Below are 22106 nucleotides of genomic sequence, written 5' to 3' on the forward strand. Positions count from 1 at the left end.
TCAACTATTTGGCCCTTAATTTAGGGATTTGTCTTCATTACAGGTGGATTTTATCCAAAGCCAAGAAAGATGACACTGATGATGAAATTGCCAAATATGATGGTGAGAGTTCATTTGATTTAAATATATATAATAGACTGAGGTTTGAAGTGTTATTTCCATGATATTTCTTAAAATTAGTTTAAAAGGAATATGTATATGCATTTAAAATTTGTTTTCCGTAGTTTTGCTATCTTCATGTGTTCCATTTTACTTTATAGGGTTAGACCTGTTTGTTTTATACCATAAAATGGAAACATAATTCATCATCTATGGTGTTGTGTGTTGGAAATGGAAGGTCTTTTTTTAAGCATTGGTAAAATTAATGTTACAAGTTTTTAAAAAATTATATCCTAATATTCATCAAATGTATGTGTGTATAATATTAATTGGCCAACTTTCATAGGTAAATGAACTATGTTAAAATATGTCGGTATTAATAGACTTGCACAATTTAGAGTTTGTTTGCTAATTTTTAAAGGACCTTCAAAGATATATGTTAAAGAATGGAACTTTTTTGTGTATCTCATAGGAAAATGGGAGGTTGATGAAATGAAGGAAACAAAGCTTCCAGGTGACAAAGGACTTATATTGATGTCTCGGGCCAAGCATCATGCCATCTCTGCTAAATTGAACAAGCCCTTCCTATTTGATACCAAGCCTCTCATTGTTCAGTAAGTGAAACAGTTCTTTCATAGATGCTTTCTAGGAAAAGTAATCTGAGAAGACACTGTAAAACTATTACTCTACATAAAAAAATTATGAGAATTACTGTTACAGTAGGGATTTTTGAACGTATTAAAGCATCCTGTAATCAAATATTATTTTCCTGCCCAATAAATTTTATTTATTTATTTATTGTTTTGTGCGTTGACTGGGGATTGAGCCTACAACCCTGGCTTATAGGGATGATACTCCAGCCAGCTGAGCCACCCAGTCAGGGCCTCCAATAAGTTATTTTTATTTATTTAATATATTTTTATACACACACACACACACACACACATTTTAAATTTTATTGATATTAGAGAGAGAGTGTGAGACAGAAATATCTATTCTTGTACATGCCCTGACTTGGGGATCTAATCTGCAACCTTTGTGTATTGGAGCAATGCTCTAACCAGCCAAGCTATCTGGCCAGGGTTAACCAATAAATTACTTTAAAAGAAACTAGCTATTCTTTCTCTTGATAATAAATGAACTTCTAGCTTTTTCAAAGAGTATTTACTAGGAATCACTAAACTTACTCTGTTTTACTTATTTTTGGGTGGAGATTGGGAAGTCATTCAGAAGCAGTAAAAGCTGGAATTCTTCCTAAGGATAAATGTACAACCTAAGATAAAATGTGAGACCAAGATGGAGAAAAGGGTAGTAATAAATGAGAAATTTGCTCTTTCAAAATGCCATATGGTGGTTTTCTGCTTTTCTCTCTGAAATTAGGTATGAGGTTAATTTCCAAAATGGAATAGAATGTGGTGGTGCCTATGTGAAACTGCTTTCCAAAAGCCCAGAACTTAACCTGGTAGGTGTTTTCTATTTATGTGGCTACCTATAATTAGCTTTTAAGTACCTTAGAGAAAAGGAAAGAAAATTTTATAAGATCTGTAAAAATAAAGACCTCACCTACTGTTGAAATATTTTGGAAGGTTGGGAATATTGTTAACATTTCTGTGCTTTTTATTTGAAATGTGAATATTAAAACTTCTGTCTTATACCTGTTCTGTTCTGCGTAACTTTTAGTTGTAGTAAACTTATTTAATGAAAGTAGCCACTATCTAGGTAGTGTACATGCATTTTTTTTTATTGAGTCTGTTTTTTAAAGCACTTCCATAATATCCTCATGTCAAGTTTCCTGATAATTTCTTTAATCCTTTTTATTGGTATCTATACAAACCTCATAAACTAATTAGCTCATCTTTTCTTCTTCAATTACAGTTGACATTCAGTATTATTTTATTAGTTTTCAGGTGTGTAGTATAGTGATTAGCTGTTTATATAATTTACAAAGTGAATCCCCCAATAAGTATAGTATCCACCTGATGCCATTTATAGTTATTGAAATATTATTGACTCTACTCCCTATGCTGTTTTGCATCCCCATGACTATTTTGTAACTACCACTTTGTACCTCTTAATCCCTTCACCTTTTTCACCTATCTCCCCACTCCCCCTTCCCCTCTGATAACCATCAGTCTGTTCTTTGTATCCATGAGTCTGTTTTTGTTTTTTTCTTTTTTGTTTTTTAGAAGTTACATGGGAGTGAAATCATATACATCTTTCTCTGTCTGACTTAATTTCAGTTATCAAAATACCTTCTAGGTCAGCGGTTCTCAACCTGTGGGTCGCGACCCTGGCTGCTCTAGGTGCATCCAGTCTGTTACAGAATCAGCTTTTTTTTAATGTGACACTCGTTTGGGATTTTATAAGAGGAAATATCACACTTTTGAAAGTTGTTTTGGACACTTTGATTTACTTGAAATAATACATTTCTGTTTCTGAAGGACCAGTTCCATGACAAGACCCCTTATACAATCATGTTTGGTCCAGATAAATGTGGAGAGGACTATAAATTGCACTTCATCTTCCGCCACAAAAACCCCAAAACTGGCATATATGAAGAAAAGCACGCTAAGAGGCCAGATGCAGATCTGAAGACCTATTTTACTGATAAGAAAACACATCTTTATACATTAAGTAAGAAAAACTATTAATTTGGGGGGTTTATTGCACTATAGATTTATCATTTATTTAATACAAAGATTGTATGCCTAGAGAAGACCTAAGCCAGCAAATAAGAGTTTCTATTGATTTAATATATTAGTGGTGAAATGAAATTTATGTCTTAGCATAAAATGGATGTTTCTCTTCTGTAGTTTGATTTGAGAATTGAGGTTTGAGGCAATTTTGAGAATAATCTTTAATGACCATGAAGAGCTTCTTTGCTGATGTCTTCATTTCCACCGTTGGTTTAGTTTCTTGTTGATAAAATGTTAACTTTAAGCCCTGACCAGATAGCTCAATTGGTTGGAGCATTGTCCCAAAGCACAGAGGTTGCCAGTTCAATCCCCAGTCAGGCCACATATAGAAACAGCTCGATGTTCCTGTGTCTCTCTGCCTCTCTTCCTCTAAAAGAAAGAAAAAGAAAGTTAAATAATAGAACATATTATGTGTTTTCAAATTATCTTTTAGTTGAAGCTTGTTTGGATGCTCCAATACCTGGACAATTGAGTTTAATCATTTGAACATTAGAATGGAATTTTTATTTTAATAAAGCTTTTCCTGCTGGCTTGAGATCGCATGTATACATACCTTATTTCTTTTATTTATTTATTTATTTATTTATTTACTTACTTACTTACTTTCCATTTTTCCGAAGCTGGAAATGGGAGGCAGTCAGACAGACTCCCGCATGCACCCGACCGGGATCCACCCGGCATGCCCACCAGGGGGCGATGTTCTGCCCTTCTGGGGCTTCGCTCTGCTGCATCCAGAGCCATTCTAGTGCCTGAGGTAGAGGCCACAGAGCCATCCCCAGCGCCCGGGCCATCCCTGCTCCAATGGAGCCTTGGCTGCGGGAGGGGGAGGGAGAGACAGAGAGGAAGGAGAGGGGGAGGGGTGGAGAAGCAGATGGGCGCTTCTCCTGTGTGCCCTGGCCGGGAATCGAACCAGGGACACCCGCACTCCAGGCCGATGCTTTACCGCTGAGCCAACCGGCCAGGGCCTACATACCTTATTTCTTAATCCAATAACGTTTTTTCTTGCCTGACCCGGCAGTGGCGCAGTGTATAGCGCGTAGGACTGGGATATGGAGGACCCAGGTTCAAGACCCTGAGGTCTCCAGCTTGAGTGCGGGCTCATCTGGCTTGAGCGCGGGCTCATCTGGCTTGAGCAAAAAGTTCAACTAGCTTGGACCCAAGGTCGCTGGCTCAAGGAAGGGGTTACTTGCTCTGCTGAAGGCCCACGGTCAAGGCACATATGAGAAAGCAATCAATGAACAAACAACTAGGGTGTCGCAGTGAAAAACTAATGATTGATGCTTCTCATCTCTCTGTTCCTGTCTGTCCCTATCTATTCCTCTCTCTGACTCTCTCTGTCCCTTTTAAAAATAAATAACTTTTTTTCTTTATAGCAGAAGTAATATATATTCAGTATAGAAAAATTAGAACATAGAAACAAATAACATTGTGATGTGTGTTTGATCATTTGTGAGTAAACACATGTATAAGCATAGATAGTTGTATTTTTTTTTTTTTTTTGCCGAGGTACAGAGAGAGATATAGGAACAGACAGAATGAGAGAGACATGAGAAGCAGGAACTTGTTGTTGCAGCACTTTAGTTGTTCGTTGATTGCTTTCTCGCATGTGCCTTGACCAGGGGGCTACAGCTGAGCCAGTGATCCCTTGCTTGATCAAACCTGGGTCCCTAGCATCCCAGGTTAATGCTCTTGACAATGTGCCAGGCGACAGACACTGTATCCACTACGCCTGGTCAAGCCAGATGTAATTTTTTTATTGAAAGTTAAATATCCTGTTCCTGGCTAGTTGGCACAGCGGTAGAGCATTAGCCCAGTGTGTGAATGTCCTGGTTTTGATTCCTGGTCAGGGCACACAGGAGAAGTGACCATCTTCTTCTCTACCCCCCACCCCCTTTCTCTCTCTCTCTCTCTTTCTCTTTAATTATTTTTATTTATTTATTTTTTTTTTACAGAGACAGAGAGAGAGTCAGAGTGAGGGATAGACAGGGAGACAGACAGGAACGGAGAGATGAGAAGCATCAATCATTAGTTTTTTCGTTGCGCATTGCGACACCTTAGTTGTTCATTGATTGCTTTCTCATATGTGCCTTGACCGCGGGCCTTCAGCAGACTGAGTAACCCCTTTCTGGAGCCAGCGACCTTGGGTCCAAGCTGGGGAATTTTTGCTCAAACCAGATGAGCCCACGCTCAAGCTGGCGACCTCGGGGTCTCGAACCGGGGTCTTCCGCATCCCAGTCTGACGCTCTATCCACTGCGCCGCTGCCTGGTCAGGCTCTGTCTCTCTTTATCTCTCTCTCTCCTGCAGCCATAGCTCGATTGACTTGAGCACATCAACCCAGGCACTGAGGATGGTTCCATGGAGCCTCCACCTCAGGTGCTAAAAATAGCTCAGTTGCAAGCATGGTCTCAGATGGGCAGAGCATGGGCCCCAGACAGGGGTTGCCTGGTGGATCCTAGTTGGGGCACATGTGGGAGTCTTATCTCCCCTCCTCTCACTTGGAAATGAAGAAGAAAGATAAATAAATAAATAAGTAAATAGAGGGAGGGAGGGAGTTAACTATTGTATATTGCACTTGCTCTCTTCACAAAAGTGCAGGAATCTTTCCAAGAGAATACGTACTGTTGATGACATTGCTAACTTAATTACCATTGAGTATGGTGACATAGTACTGTACTTCATTGTCTTCCATAGTATTCTGGATGTGCTGTCACTGAGTCAGTTGCCAATTAGATATATAGGTGTAGGATCCAGACTTTTGCATAATCACACTGACAATACCTTTATGCATTTAAAATTTTTTTTTTATTCTCCATTAAACTCCAAAAGTACAACCATGAGTAGACATACGGTTAAATAAATAAAAGATTTGTGTAAATTATAATTTTGGTAACAAATGGCAATAATACCAATGCAAAAAATGAAGTGGCCCTGGCTCAGTGGTGAAATGTCAGCCCAGCATGTTAATGTCCTGGTTTTGATTCCCAGTCAGGGCACACAGGAGAAGCAACCATCTGCTTCTCCACCCCTCTCCCTCCTCCTCCTCTCTCTTTCTCTTTCTCTCTTGTCCCCTCTCTCTCTTCCGTTCTCCCGCAGCCGTGGCTTCATTGGTTCAAGTGCATTGATCCCAAGTGCTGAGGATAGCTCTGTGGAGCCTCTGCCTCAGGCACTATAAATAGCTCAGTTGCAAGCATGGCCCCAAATGGGCAGAGCATCGGCCCTGGATGGGGTTACTGGGTGGATGCTAGTCGGGGCACATGCGGGAGTCAGTCTATTTACCTCTCCTCCTCTTGCTTTAAAAAAAAAGAGAGGAAATGGATCTTTACTAGAGTTAGGGGTATTTATAAGAAATTAAATTATTTGCCTGTTGACTACTGTATAACCGTTTGTGTCAGACCAATATTGCATTAGTTTACCTTTGGTTTTTGTTTTTGTTTTGTTTTTAATGTCCGTAAATGAAGTGTCTTGGTATTTTAAATTTATCTGTTTTAATTCCTAAAAGTCTGAAGAACTAGTTTTTATGAATTACAGATAAGGAAAAAAGAATTAACTTGTCCAGGGTTCCAAGACCATGTTCTGACTTTGTTGCCTGGGGTCTTCATGCTTCTGCTTACTGTTAGAAATACAATCCTTTGTATGTGGTAAAGAGAGCTTGAGAATGAGTGGTTAACTTTTTTAAATTGCATTTAATTTTTTTTTAGTCTTGAATCCAGATAACAGTTTTGAAATATTGGTGGACCAATCTCTTGTGAATAGTGGAAATCTGCTGAATGACATGACTCCTCCTATAAATCCTTCACGTGAAATTGAGGACCCAGAAGACCAGAAACCTGAGGATTGGGATGAAAGACCAAAAATACCAGATCCTGATGCTGTCAAACCGGATGACTGGTGAGTTTTTTAGTGTGGTGGAATATATTATATGTTCTACATGGCTTGAACAAATGAATGTTTGTTTAGTTCTGATAATTTTTATAATCTATGCTGCAGTTCAAATGGTAGGAAAAACATAGAGTTCTCTAGCTGAAAGGAGGCCATACAGATCATTTGGATTCCACCACACTATTTTACAAAACTACAGAATGCTGAAATCGTTGAATTTGCCTGTGCTGCATGGTTGGTTTTTGGCAGAACCTCAAGTCTCTTAGCCTAGCCTTACAAATACTTCTGTGAATTCACATTGAAAGCTTAAGACATAAGATTTTAAAATTTAATTTAAAAAAATAATCTTTTTACTGTTTCAATAAAACTCAAAAGAGATCTCTGCTCTGTGTTGAGCAGTAGAATACAAAGCCACAAGGGCATAAGCTACCCTCATAGCAGGTAAGTTCAGCAGGTAAATGAGGTTGGCATGCGTATGGTGAGTGGTCTAATAGTAGGTGTTACTTGGTGACCAGAGCACCAGGTATACCTAATCCAGGGATGGTTTCTTGGGAGCAGTGCCAATCAAATTGAGACTTGAAAGTAAGATGAGAGTTAGAACTAAGTGGTGAAGATGACAAATGGTATTTCTGGCCAAAAAAGCACGTCAGATGTAGAGATAGAGGAGCAGGAGTGAACTCAATATGTCAGAAGGAAGTTGAGTATATATGGCCTTTTATGTAGGATACAAACTTGAGAGTGATGAATAAATGAAAACTGGCTTTTGAAAATGAAAGTGAACAAAAAGAATAATAAAACTAATCCTCCATTTGTAAAAGTATTCCCTTAAGCTTAGCAGTGAAATTGTTGTGGTGTTTTTCCTCCCTTAAATTAAGGTATAGGCTCCTGGACTTTTGTGCCATGCTGGTATAAATGCCAAATTTATTTGTGCATGTGATGAACATTAGATATGGACTCTGCCTTCTTGTTTAGTATTGTATTCCTTAACTCTTTGTTTTATTTTGGGGATGGGGTATGAATGTTCTGCTTAAAAGGGTCAGCTGAATGTTACACAAATTCCAAGTTCTCACACAATTCGTTTAAAACCAGTTTAGTTCAAAAATAAGTATATGACCAGGGATAGAGATGTCTTTGCTTACCAGCAAAAGTGGCACCATTCAGCAACTGCATGATACTCGAGAAAATTGGTACCTTTTTTTTTTTAATTGATGAGATAGAGGGAGAGAGGGTAAAGGGAGAATGATGAGAAGAATCAACTCATAGTTGTGTCACTTAGTTGTTAATTGATTGCTTCTCATACGTGCCTTGCTGGGGTGAGGGGTGTTGGGAGCCAAGCCGAGCCAGTGACCCGTTGCTAAAACCAGCAACCCTGGGATCATGTCAATGATTCCCCATTTAAACTGGTGAGCCCGCGCTCAAACTGGTGACCTTGAGGTTTCAAACCTGAGACCTCAGCATCCCAGGTCGATGCTCTTATCTACTGCGCCAGCACTGGTCAGGCAAAAGTAGGTACTTCTTGAACTTTTATTTTAGAAGTAACTGAGTTGTAATTAACATACTAAAATCTATCCTTTTAAGTTGTACAGTTTAGTGGTTTAGTATACCTAAAGTGTTGTGCGGCCATCACCACCGTCCAATTTCAGATTTTTAACACCTCATGAAACCCATCCCCATTAAGCAGTTACTCCCTAGTTCTGTATTCCTTACTTTCTGTCTCTCTGCTTTGCTCATTCTGGACATAGAATAATAAAATAATGTGATCTTTTGTGTCTATCATCAAAGTTCATCCATGTTGGAGAATGTATCAGTGCTGCATTTATTTCTATGACCAAATGTTCCATCATGAGGATTATACCAATTTTATTTATCCACCTCTTAGTTGATTGACATTTAGGTTTCCTGTCTTTTGCTATGATTATGATTAATGTTTCTATGAACATTTTTTTTTTAATGTTCATTGATTTTAGAGGGAGAGACAGACAATCAGTCTGTTCTTATAGGCACCCTGACTAGGGATGGAACGCGTAACTTTTGTGCTTCGGGACAATGCTCTGAACCAACCAAGCTATCCAACCAGGGTTCTATGAACATTCCTAGTATAGGCTTTGGGTGGATATACATTTTCATTTCTTTTGGATATGTACTTAGGAGTGGAATTGCTGGGTTGTATGGTAACTCTATGTTTCACTTTTTGAGGAATTGCCAAACTGTTTTCCAAAGTGCTGCACCATTTTGCTTTCCCCCTAGCAGTGTATGAGGGTTTCATTTTCTCCACATTCTTGCCAACATCTGTTTTTCAATCTTTTTTCTTATAGCCATCCTAGTGGCTGTGAAGTGCTATCTTATTGTGGTTTCTGTTTGTTTTGTATTCCCCTGATGACTAATGATGTTGAACATCTTTTTATGTGTTTATTGGCCATTCGTATATCTGTTTAAATTCTTTGCTGGCTTTTAATTGGATTGTATTTTTATTGTTGAGTTGTAAGAGTTTTTTTAATATATTCTAGATTGTTGGCCCTTATCAGATATATGACTTTAAATAATTTTTAGGAAGAACTTTAAGTTTTGAGATTGAGACCTAAATAGTTTTAGATTGCCCTGTTTCAGATTTATAAAGTGGGGACTACATTGTGAATCTCTGGCCATTGTTGTCATGACTGCTTTTCCTTATGTGTGTAAGGGATGAAGATGCCCCTGCTAAGATTCCCGATGAGGAAGCCACAAAACCTGAAGGCTGGTTAGATGATGAGCCTGAATATGTAGCTGATCCAGATGCAGAAAAGCCAGAGGATTGGTAAGAGCTTTAGTTTAACTTTTTGTTTTCATTTTTATTTATGGTTTAGTTTACTTTTTTAAGATTTTATTTATTGATTTATTAGCGAGAGGTGGGGAGAGAAGGGGAAGGGGTAGGGAAAGAGCAAGAAGCATCAACTCATAGTAGTTGCTTCTCTTAATGTGCTGTGACGGAGGGGCTCAAGACAAGCCCTTTACTCAAGCTGGCGACCCTGAACTCAGGCTGTCAAGCCCACGTTCAAGCAGACAAGCCCCCACGCTATTTGGCAACCTTAGGGTCTCTAGCTAGCGTCCCAGGTTGGTGTTCTACCCACTATGCCACCTCTGGTCGGGCATTTTTTAATATATGGGCTGCCAAAGCAAGCATAATTACCTGCTTTTTTTTTTTTTTTTTTTTATAGAGACAGAGAGTCAGAGTGAGGGATAGACAGGGACAGACAGACAGGAATGGAGAAATGAGAAGCATCAATCATTAGTTCTTTGTTGCGCATTGCGACACCTTAGTTGTTCATTGATTGCTTTCTCATATGTGCCTTGACCATGGGCCTTCAGCAGACCGAGTAACCCCTTGCTTTAGCCAGCGACCTAGGGTCCAAGCTGGTGAATTTTTTTTTTTTTTTTTTTGCTCAAACCAGATGAGCCTGCGCTCAAGCTGGCAACCTCGGGGTCTCGAACCTGGGTCTTCCGCATCCCAGTCTGACGCTCTATCCACTGCGCCACCGCCTGCTTTTTTTTTTTTTTTTTTTAAATTTTTTTTTAGATTTTATTTATTCATTATAGAGAGGAGAGAGAGAGAGAGAAGGGGGGAGGAGCAGAAAGCATCAACTCCCATATGCGCCTTGACCAGGCAAGCCCAGGGTTTTGAACCGGCAACCTCAAGTGTTTCCAGGTTGATGCTTTATCCACTGCGCCACCACAGGTCAGGCGCGCCTGCTTTTTTATTGAAGTAAAATTTATACTTAAACACAGCAGAGTGCCTAGATTTAATTATTTTGTTTCTATCTTTACCATGAGAAACCATGGTTATTAAAAATGCAGAAACCACAAGGTGCACTAGACTGTGACACTGTGAAAGCATTCCTGCAGGCTTTCAGGGGAGCCCTGGGATGTCAGTTTGTAGTCCTGTATCTCATAGAACCCATTTGTAATTTGTTTATTTCTGCACAGGGATGAAGACATGGATGGAGAATGGGAGGCTCCTCAGATTGCCAACCCTAAGTGTGAGTCAGCCCCTGGTTGTGGTGTCTGGCAGCGGCCTATGATTGACAACCCTAATTATAAGGGCAAATGGAAGCCCCCCATGATTGACAATCCTAACTACCAGGTGTGTGCCTCCTGATATACTTTATTGATCTGGTTATGTTCAGATAGATGTTTTGTCTCTAGTGAGGTTGTCAGGTTAATCACTATTTTCAAACTATTGAATTACAAAGTAAACTCTATAAATTGAGAGAGCTTAATGTGTCCAGTGTTGAAAAGATAAGCCTAGAAATGAGAAGAGTTTTCATAATTGCTTTATAACTTATGTTTAAAAATAAAGGCAAATGGGACACTTGAAATTTGGACATCCTGCTATCATGTGGCAGGGGTGCTGCAGCCACAGGATATGGATTGGCAATCTCAGGTGGGGTGGAAAGAGGGACTGTGATGGGAGTTGTCTACCTTCCCACAAGTCAGCTTGTTGCTTGACCCTCAGTATCTTTGACTTGAAAAAGACTGTGAGGTTCAAATGAGATGATAAGAGTACAGGTAGTGATGTTAAATCTTCATATTTACTATGGTCATGTAATCACTCAGACCCTAGTCTCGCTTCTCTTTCTGTCCTAGTTATTTAAATTTATTCATTTCTACTTAGTCACGCTTTAAAATGTAAGATGTAGGAATGTGTCTGCATATATTGTGGCTATGTGTATACTTTTGTTTTTAAATGTATTTTTAATTATGTAGTCAAGCAATAAGATTAGTTTTAAAATTGCCTTTCAAAAAACTGCACTTTGGCTGTTCTGTTGATGGTTATTTAGGTGGATTGCCATTTTGGGGTTTTTTTTTGAATCCTTGATGCAGTAATCATCCTTGTGCATATCTGCATGTATTTAGTAACTATTTCTCTAGGTAGTTACTTGGAAGTGAAATTGGTGCTTGAAGATGGTTTACATTTTAAATTACCACTAAAGTCTATACCAACATAGGCTCCACTCCTGCTAGCAGACTAGGTGGTAAGATTGGAGGCTTTTGGAATGTGCCAGGCACAACGAGGTATTGGTTTGTATCAAGATCATGAATATTAGAAATTAAAAGTAGTTGGGGTTCAGACATCGTAGAGGCAGAGTGTAAAACATCAGTAGCATTTATTGTTAAGTTTTACAAAATCAGCATTTATCTTCATTTATCATACAGAATTCATCTTCTAATTTAGGTTCACCATAAATTTGTGTTGATTGTTATGTGAAGTGATTTTTTAAAATATTTTTCTCTAGGGAATCTGGAAACCCCGGAAAATACCAAATCCAGATTTCTTTGAAGATCTGGAACCTTTCAAAATGACTCCTTTTAGTGCTATTGGTTTGGAACTGTGGTCCATGACCTCGGACATCTTTTTTGACAACTTCATCATTTGTGGCGATCGAAGAGTAGCTGATGATTGGGCCAGTGATGGTTGGGGTCTGAAGAAAGCTGCTGATGGGGCTGCCGAGGTTTGTGCTTACTTGTTTCTTGTGCATTTATATCTGTAATTGCAGGTAAATAATTGCTAGTTCTGCAAAAACCTACTGTCTATGGTTTGTCTTTTCCCTTATTTGGGAATATTGGCATAAAAAGTGATCTTATACCTACTAAAGACAAAACTGGTTTTGGGGCATGATTGCATTAGTCTGATGCAATGGCTTTAGAATCTATTTGTGTTATGTGTAGGGTTTTTAAAATTATTATTGTGTTAAAATATAACAAAATTTACCATTCAGGGTATTTTTTAGTGAGAGAGGGACAGGCAAGAAGGGAGAGAAATAAGCATCAACTTGTAGTTGTAGCACTTTATTTGTTGTTCCTTAATTGTTTCTCATATGTGCCTTGACAAGGGGCTCCAGCCAAGCCAGTGACCCCTTGTTCGAGCCAGTGACCTTGGGCTCAAGCCAGAAACTATGGAATCATGTTGATGATCCCAGGCTCAAGCTGGTGACCTCAGGGTTTCAAACTTGGGACTTCAGCGTTCCAGGTTGAAGCTCTATCCACTGTGCCACCATTGGTTTACCCAATATATGGAATTTTCAAACAATTGATCATATGGCTGAGCTGTAAATTAAGAGAGTCAGAGATATTAAGGTCAAGAAATTCTTTATTCACTGGTTCCTGACATGAAGACTTCTGCTGGTGATTTAAGAAGCCAGCTTTCACACCTGTGAAAGGGAAATCACCTTGATGATTTTGAGAACAGAAAAATTGAGGATTTTTTCCCAGTTCTTTTTTTTTTGCAATATGAACACCTTTGGAAAAGGTGGGGCTTGAGTAATGCCATGCAGTCATTGAACAATGCTGCTTACATTTGGTGTAAAAATCCAGAACTTGAAATCAGTCATGTCTTGTTTTTCAGCCTGGTGTTGTGGGGCAGATGCTGGAGGCAGCTGAGGAGCGCCCATGGCTCTGGGTGGTCTATGTTTTGACCGTTGCGCTGCCTGTGTTTCTCGTAATCCTCTTCTGCTGTTCTGGAAAGGTATGAGGATTGATTTGGTTTAGAGTCACTTTAAGATCTATTGCCGGACTGGACCACATTTGGTGTTTACTTCTTAAACCTTACATAATAGTTATTCACCAGTTTCAGTGACCAGAAGGGAGTAGCATTTGTAGTCGCTTTATTTCTAGTAGAATGTAAGCAACTCTTCTTAATATTTAGCAGCAGCTTTCTGGGGCAGGGAAGGAAACAACAACAAAAAACTTATATATAAATATGGCCACCTGGGCATAAACTAGCTTTTACTCTTGACATAGCTGTTTCTAATAATACACTATATATTTCAGTTTTTGATTTCTTGTTGCTAGTTCCTCCCTCAGTATCCCCTACCCCACCCCACCCCCCAAAAAATACACATTGGGTAATAGAGCCTTATTTTTAGTTTTTCTTGTTTAGCTTTTGTTACGTGTAATCAAAAAAAAAAAAAAAAACCACGAAAAAAACTTTTTTTAATTTATCGACTTTTAGAAGGGGAGAAAGACAGAGGCATAAATTCATTGTTTCACTTATTTATGCACTCATTAGTTGACTCTTATATGTGCCCTGACCAAGATCGAGCCTGAAACCTTGGCATATCAGGACAGTGCTCTAACCAACTGAACAACCTGGCCAGGGTCTAGAAAAGTAAATTTTGTTTAGGCTACTTCTGCTAAATAAGGATTATGCTTCACCTTGTATTCAAGATGTTCTGTAACCTGATCCCCAAAGTGCCTTTTTAAGCCTTATCTCTACCACTGTTTGTCACCGTGACTGTTTAAACCTGCACAGTTCTGCCTGACTTCTTTGTTCATACTGTTCCTTCTGTCTTGAACCCCACATACTCACCCAAGAGAAGGCTCTCAAGGCAGGAAGTACATCTTACTCATTTCTGTAGATCTCTATCCCAGTAGACAGACTGGTGCAGAACTTTACTCATAGATATTTAATAATGTATGATACTATACCACATTAAATAAGATGGTTGTGCTTCGGGGGAATATTTCAGAAACAGTCCAGTCCCATGGAGTATAAGAAGACTGATGCTCCTCAGCCAGATGTGAAGGAGGAAGAAGAGAAGGAAGAAGAAAGAGACAAGGGAGATGAGGAGGAGGAAAGTGAAGAGAAACTTGGTAAGAAGTAGATTCCAGGCCCTGGCCGGTTAGCTCTGCGGTAGAGCATCGGCCTGGCGTGCAGGGGACCCGGGTTTGATTCCCGGCCAGGGCACATAGGAGGGGCGCCCATTTGCTTCTACACCTCCCCCCCCTTTCCTCTCTGTCTCTCTCTTCCCCTCCTGCAGCCGAGGCTCCATTGGAGCAGGGATGGCCCGGGTGCTGGGGATGGCTCCTTGGCCTCTGCCCCAGGCACTAGAGTGGCTCTGGTCGCAGTGGTGCGATGCCCTGGAGGGGCAGAGCATCGCCCCCTGGTGGGCAGAGCGTAGCCCCTGGTGGGCGTGCCGGGTGGATCCTGGTCGGGCGCATGCAGGAGTCTGTCTGACTGTCTCTCCCCATTTCCAGCTTAAGAAAAAAAAGAAGTAGATTTCAGAATACCTGCTTTCAGCCAAGGTCCTAAGATGTTCAAAGCCTTATTAAACAAGTTACTGGAAAGATGTATTGTAATGCTTATTATCTAAATACCCAAAACAAGTGTAAGGTTTGCTGAGTTGTTTTAATTTGACTTCTGTCTTAGAAGAGAAGCAAAAAAGTGATGCTGAAGAAGATGGTGATACTCTCAGTCAAGAGGACGAAGACAGGAAATCTAAAGCGGAGGTGATGGAAAGGGGGAGTGCATTTTGTATTTTAAGCACTTAAGTTGAAGGTACATTTAATTCGAGGGGATATTTTTGTAGGATAATTTTCAATGGCTATGGCTATAAGAAATACAGGTCAGTATGTAGTAACTTCAAATTATATCTGAATCTCAGAAGTATTTTGTTGTGTTGAAAATGGTTTTGGAATAAGCAGAAGGTTGTAGGAGAAAACTAAGAAAATGCCTTCTAAGATGGCAGCTGTAGGTTATTTTACTGTTCTCTTTATCCACCTCTCCTCACTGTGCATTTAAAAAGTGTTTCTTCCACAGCCTGACTGGTGGTGGTGGTGCAGTGGATAGAGCCTTGACCTGGGATGATGAGGACCCAGATTCAAAACCCCGAGGTCTCCAGCTTAAGCATGGGATCATAGACATGATCCCCTAGTCACTGGCTCAGCTGGAGCTCTCTGCCCCTCCCCCCCCCCCCCCCCAGCACATATGAGAAACAATCAATGAGCAACTAAAGTGACACAACTATGAGTTGATGCTTCTCATCTCTCTCCCTTCCTGTCTCCCTCTTTCTTTCTCACTTAAAAAAAAATTTCTTGCACAAATCACTGCATTCTAAAGTTTTGCCCCTGTTGCTCATGGATTCATTTATTACTTTAGTAAATATTTGTGGAGTGCCCATTATATGCCAGGCATTGTCAGTGAACAAGACAAAGATAACCTATCTGTCTCTGAGGAGCTTAATTGCTAGTAGGAGGAAATAAAGCAGTAGATGAAGTAAATGAATGAGTGTTAGAAAGTGATAGGCCATGAAAAATAAAAGGCTAAGAAAGGGCATCAGAAGTGCTGCAAGTGGGATGGATTGCAGTGTTAGAGAAGGTAGGCTTCATTGGAGAGATGGCATTTGAGCCAAGATTTGAAAGAAATCAAGGACTTTTCCATAGAGATGTCCATGGGAAGAGCATTCTATCAGAACACCCAGTACAGGGGCCTAAAATGGTAGTCTGGAGGCCAGTATGGCCAGTATGGTCAGTATGGTGAGCAAGTGGAGAATAGGTGGGTGGGGAAGGCTCCAGATAAGGTGGGGTCTCCTATGCTGTTGTATGGGCTTGGCTTTTCCTCTTATTGAAATGAGCAGCCATTGCAGGCTTTTGGGACAAGTGACCTGGTCCGATTACTCCAGCTGCGGTGTTTTCTATAGACCAGGGAGATTCAAAAAGACTGGTTAGGAGGCTACTGTAATAATCCAGAAAAGATAAAGGTAGTCCTGAGCAGGGTGATAGGAAAGAAGCGTGTGGCCGTCTGGATCTAGATTTTCTAGTAGATTGGACATGAGGTATGGGGGAAAGAGAATAGCCCACAGCTTCTCTACCAACATCCCTTTGCCAAGCGCTTCTCTATTTCATTCTGTTCCTTTCTAGAAAACTACCCAGTGTCCCATTTCCAGCTCCCACTAGTCTGCCCTCCTTTTGATAAAGGTCATTGCTTTTTATATTTTCAGTGGATGTATTCTGCGTCTACTAGAATGTAGAGTTGTTTCAGGTAGGACCAGTCTCACATACTTTTTTTTATTTATTTATTTATTTTTACAGAGACAGAGAGTGAGTCAGAGAGCGGGATAGACAGGGACAGACAGATGGGAACGGAGAGAGATGAGAAGCATCAATCATTAGTTTTTCATTGCACATTGCAACACCTTAGTTGTTCATTGGTTGCTTTCTCATATGTGCCTTGACCGGGGGCCTTCAGCAGACCTAGTAACCCCTTATTGGACCCAGCGTCCTTGGGTTCAAGTTGGTAGGTTTTTGCTCAAACCAGATGAGCCCCTGCTCAAGCTGGTGATCTTGGGGTCTCGAACCTGGGTCCTCTGCATCCCAGTCCGATGCTCTATCCACTGCGCCACCGCCTGGTCAGGCTCACATACTTTTTATATTCCTCAAGCTTTCTCACATAGTAACAAGTCCCTGTGTAGAACAGGAAGAGTAACGGACCATCTTGAGTATCACATGGGACTTGACCATGAAATCCAGCTTTCTCAGCCTCAAAGTGGGGCTAATGTAGATCGGCCACAAGCCAGTACATTATTCAGGATTAAACAAGGTGACATGTGAAAGCATGGTTTCTGGTCCTTTTAATATTTTTTTTTACTTATTGATATATATGTATATACTATATATTTTTTAGAGTGATAGCAAGAAACATTGATTTGTTCCACTTATTTATGTATTCATTGGCTGATTCTTGTATGTGCTTAGGGATCAAACCCAGACACTTAGTATATTGGAACAATGCTCTAACCAACCAAGCTACAACCCAGGGCCCTGAATCTGGTCCTCCTATTTTATTTTTTTTTATTATTTATTTATTTGTGGCCTGACCTCTGGTGGCACAGTGGATAAAGCATCAACCTGGAATGCTGAGGTCACCAGTTCAGAACCCTGGGCTTGCCTGGTTGAGGCACATATGGGAGTTGATGCTTCCTGCTCCTCCCCCCTTCTCTCTCTCTCTCTCTCTCTCTGTCTCCTCACTAAAATAAATAAATAAATAACTTTAAAAGTATTTAAGCAAGAGGAGGGGTGATAGACAGATTTCCACATGTGCCCTGGCTGGGATCCACCTGGCAACGCCTGTTTGGGGCCAATACTCAAATCAATTGAGCTATCCTCAGCATCTTAGGCCGACACTTAGCCCATCTAAGCTATCTTCAGTGCCTGGGCCAATGCTCAAATCATTTGAGCCACTGACTGCTAGAGGGGAAAAGAGAGAGAAAGGGGAGAGGAAGGTGAAGAGAAGCAGATAATTTGCTTCTCATATGTGCCTTCACTGAGGATCAAACCCGGGATGTCTGCATGCCGGGCGGCCGATGCTCTGTCACTAAGCAACCAACCATGGCTGTATCTGGGGTTTTTTTAAAGAAAATTTACAGAAAGAAAACAAAGACAATATTAAAACACATACAATCGCACCACTTCTAAGGCAGACAGTTTTTGGCCTTTTTTCTTTTTCCTATTTATTTACATTAAGTGAGAGGCAAGGCAAGGAGGCAGAGAGACAGACTCCTGCATACACCCCAACTGGGATCCACCCGGCAAGTCCGGTACCAGGTGATGCTCTGCCCATCTAGGGCTGCTGCTCTGTTTCTCAGCAACCAAGCTATTGTCTGAGATGAAGCCATGGAGCCATCCTCAGCAGCCCAGGGCCAACTTACTCGAACAATTCTAGCATGGCTGTGGGAGGTAGAGAGCGAGGGTGAGGTGGGTGAAGAAGCAGATGGTCACTTGCTTCTCCTGTGTGCCCTGACCGGAAATTGAACCCAGGACTACCACACACTGTTAGAGCTGGCCAGTGCTCTACTGCTGATCCAACCATCCAAGGCCTGGCCTATTTTCTTTTTTATTAAGTGAGAGGTGGGGAGGCTGACAGGTTCCTACATGTACCCTGATCGGGATCCTCCCAGTGAGCCCCCTACAGGGCAGTGCTCTACCCATTTGGGGTTGCTGCTCCATTGCTTGGCAGTTGAGCTATTTTATATTTTAGTGTCTGAGGTGAGGCTGTAGAGCCATCCTCAGGCACGTGGGGTCAACTTGTTCAAACCATTTGAGCCTTGGCTGCAGGAGTGGGGAAAGAGAGAAAAGGGGGAGAGGTGGAGAAGCAGTTGGTCGCTTCTCCTATGTGCCCTGAGCAGTAATCGAACCCAGGACTTCCATATGCCAGGGCAATGCTGTACTCCTGAGCCAACTGGCCAGGGCCCCCATTTTCTTTTAATCTTTTTTTCTCTTGTTCTCTTAGATGGGTTATTTTCAGCCTAGTAGACCTTGAAAACTTGGTGAACTTTTTACTTTTATTAATGTTAATTATAATAATTTTGTTTTTCAATCAATAGGAGGATGAAATTTTGAACAGATCACCAAGAAACAGAAAGCCACGAAGAGAGTGAAACTATCTTAAGAACTTGATCTGTGATTTCCTCTCTTCCCTTCCCCTGCAAGTGTGGTTCTAGGAAGAGGACCTGGCACACTTTAGATTGAAACTGAGAAAACCTCCAGATGTCACCTTTAAGAAGTTTCAGTCGAACACTAGCCCATGTAATTTTAAACATCTAGCAGTAAATAATTGCAGTTGTGACAAAAAGGACCCTGTCTCTGTAGAAAGAAAGCATTTAACAATGGTTGTGAGATGTAACATGAAGCAACTAATTTGTATTTTGTTTTGTTTCTAAAAATCTTTGTTTTTTAAAATAGAATGGTAGAACTTTGCCAGTCTTTAACGATCTTGGCTTAATTTAATATATTAATATGTCCATGCAGAAATAACACCAACTTTTAGAAATGTTAGGGGGATGAATTGCAGTTTTAATAACCAATTGTGTTTAAGTTTGGTATTACAAAACATTCAAGTGTCTCTGTCCCTTAAAATTGATAATCATGTTTAAAGTACAGTTGTTTGTGGTTATAATCTTGTGTTGCTTGCTTCCATTACTTAATTCCTCCTAAGGAAATTTGAGGGATTGGATAGAAGCCCAAATTTATAAAAAGGTTCTGTTTAAATTGTATTAAAAATGGACATATGAAAAGAAAAAACTTTACTTGATGTTGGTTAGACCGTAAAGTGTGTGTGTGTTCTGTTTTCCTTGGAACAACTCAGTTCTCAGACAGCTTTGCAGTTAGTGGAGGAGGTGGCATAGTGTGACATTCAGGCCTTTGTACTGTACACACCAGGAGTATCTGGGCTGCCACTTTTTTTGAGCAGTGGCTTTTGAAGGACCACTACCAGGACATGTGATCTCCAGAGTAGATGCAGGTGTTTTCATCCTATCTTCCACTGTGTTTGACACTGTTTCCCCTCCTTGTTTCAATTTAGGATTCCTACCTTTCCCTTTTGCTATGCATTTTATACACAGCACAGTTTGCTGCCCATTGCTGAAAATTACAAGCTCTGCCTATTGTTAAACTTTTGGATCATGGGTATGTTTCTTCCTTTTTTTAAGTAGACCACACCTTTCCAGGGTCAAAGTACAGGATAGTGTCATTCAGTTTTTATCCATTTCTTTTACTCTGTGTAAAGGCTTTAAAAGTCTAATCCAGAGGCGAGCCAATTCAGAATTTGAACAATTCAGTATTGATGGGAGAAGTGACATAGAGCATGAGTTAACCTGACTTTCGTAGCTGCTAAAATTTTCATTTGCAGTTCATGTAACAGTTGTGTCTTAAATTTACATGATAAAGCAGTCCTGTTAAAAACAATTTTTTTAAGTATGTGGCTTATAGAATTTTTTAAGAAGTAATTTTAGGTGTTTTTTCATATAGAATGCAGATGGGTGCTATCAGAGCCTCTCCCCCATCACAGTGTAATAATATTACACCACATTGAAGTGTGTTCAGAATTAGATGTTCTTTTAGCTTTATTCTTCAGAGGTGTTTCAAATGTACCGATGATACTGTTCATTGCACTGAATATATAAACACTCCGGAGTGTTTATATTGGGGAGATATTGGGGAGGAAGTATATTTGTAAAAGATGAAGGTTGTATCTGTTTATTTTGTTTATCGTCAATTTTTTACCAGTTCACTTAAATTCTTATGAGGGTAGGATGCATTTTTCTTGCTGTTCAGTGCTTTTATTCTTTTCATCTGTTCTGTGGTCACAGTGACCTTAACTATGTAGCAGACTTTCCCAAGTGTATTGAGTGCGAATAAACAGTTACTTAGCAAGACCTGAAAATATGTCCACAGGTTTCTCCTTTGGAGCAAATGTGTGGGGTCATTGTATTTCCAAAAATCATCTTCACTCTCTGTTGATATTTCATGCCTCACAGTTTCTTGTGGCTGAGCCATGGAATAAGTGTAAATCAGTAGAATGTTCATTTGCATTTCCAAGGTCATTTAGCAAAGTTTGTTCAAAACAAAATAATTCTTTTCTTGTCTCTTTTTCACTATTTCTGTTGAAGTTACAACCTCCTGATTAAATATCTGACACATACTGAATGACCAGCTGCATTTTCCAGCTCTTTAAAAGGCACTTGCTGTATGATTTTACATGCTGGTTAACTGTCCCATTGTTGTAAAATGCCCACTCCATTAGATGTGTTCCTTAGTTTCTCTTTTCCACAAAATACTTTCCACTCTTCTCAAATTGTCACATTACTAAATGGTATTACATTAAAGCCCTGTGTTAAGCATCTGCTTTTGACTGAACTTCTTCATGGTAACCTTCAATTCGTATGTTTTACTGTTTCAAACTGGGTTAATTTTCCTTTAATTGGCCACTACATGAGAGCTTGCTAATATGTAGAAACAATGGAATAATTATAGTCTCCCTTGGTATCTATGGGGACTTGTTCCAGTACCCCCCCATGGGTACCAAAATCCAAGGATGCTGAAGTCCCTTTGTCTCTAGATTACTTACACTTATTACAATGTAAATGCTATTTAAAGTTGTCCAACTGTATTGTTCAGGAATTATGACGAAAAAATTTGTACCTGTTAAGTACAGACGCAGCCATCATAGGTAGCTAGCTAGGTAGCACACATCAGCAACAATGAAACTGTTTTCCAGAAATTTTTCATCTTGGTGGTGGGTTAAATTTGAGGATGGGGAACCCTCTGATACTTAAGGCCAACTGTACTCGGATTTCACCACATGGATTTGACGCAGTTCAGTGGAGGTTTTGCTTTTCTGCTGGATTAGGGTTCGATAGTTTCAATTGTATCATGGATAACAGCTCAGAAAGGGAGGGGTAATTTATAGATAATAATACTCAAGATTTATGGGAACCATTGAATTTTTACATTTTTATTAGTAAGTTTTTCATAGACTTCATGTTTACATATTATATATTTCAGTGAGGTTTTTGGAAATCGGGTCAAAACTTTTTAATGTACTGTTAGGCTTTTGACTGCTTACTGAAGAGAAATAAAATGTAGTGCATCTATTATTTTTCCTATTAGAAAATAAGTATTTAATTCTGGAACAAAATTGATATTTACAGACTGCTAAAAAGCAGGGCCACATTATGGCATTCCAGAACACTAAGTACTTGGGCCTTGGCAGGCCACTTGTATCTTTTACTGTATTTGTATAAAAACATTGTTTGAATAAGGACTCTTTATAATAAAACATTTTCGTGAGTCCTGGTACAAAGTTAATTTCTGGCATCTCCTATTTAACTTTTTTTTTTTTT

The 22106-nt window shown here is 39.9% G+C and overlaps 1 protein-coding gene across 8 annotated transcripts in view; it reads left to right on the top strand.

Moving 5' to 3' along the window:
• The window catches only part of CANX (calnexin), a 46672-nt gene extending 25566 nt beyond the window's left edge, over positions 1 to 21106 (top strand). For 7 of the 8 annotated variants that reach the window (XM_066278533.1, XM_066278530.1, XM_066278528.1 and 4 more), the window contains 12 exons: positions 44 to 102; positions 572 to 713; positions 1480 to 1561; positions 2541 to 2733; positions 6495 to 6684; positions 9356 to 9469; positions 10636 to 10792; positions 11946 to 12161; positions 13055 to 13174; positions 14178 to 14301; positions 14858 to 14937; positions 18810 to 21106. In XM_066278533.1, coding sequence (XP_066134630.1) covers positions 44 to 102; positions 572 to 713; positions 1480 to 1561; positions 2541 to 2733; positions 6495 to 6684; positions 9356 to 9469; positions 10636 to 10792; positions 11946 to 12161; positions 13055 to 13174; positions 14178 to 14301; positions 14858 to 14937; positions 18810 to 18863 — 1531 coding nt within the window. In that variant the 3' untranslated portion in view covers positions 18864 to 21106. The remainder of the gene's footprint in view (positions 1 to 43; positions 103 to 571; positions 714 to 1479; positions 1562 to 2540; positions 2734 to 6494; positions 6685 to 9355; positions 9470 to 10635; positions 10793 to 11945; positions 12162 to 13054; positions 13175 to 14177; positions 14302 to 14857; positions 14938 to 18809) is intronic. The other variant, XM_066278534.1, reaches the window with a different exon arrangement.
• Positions 21107 to 22106: the final 1000 nt, after the last annotated feature.

This window comes from Saccopteryx bilineata, chromosome 4 (assembly GCF_036850765.1).
Source record: "Saccopteryx bilineata isolate mSacBil1 chromosome 4, mSacBil1_pri_phased_curated, whole genome shotgun sequence".
NCBI classification, from domain to species: Eukaryota; Metazoa; Chordata; class Mammalia; order Chiroptera; family Emballonuridae; genus Saccopteryx; species Saccopteryx bilineata.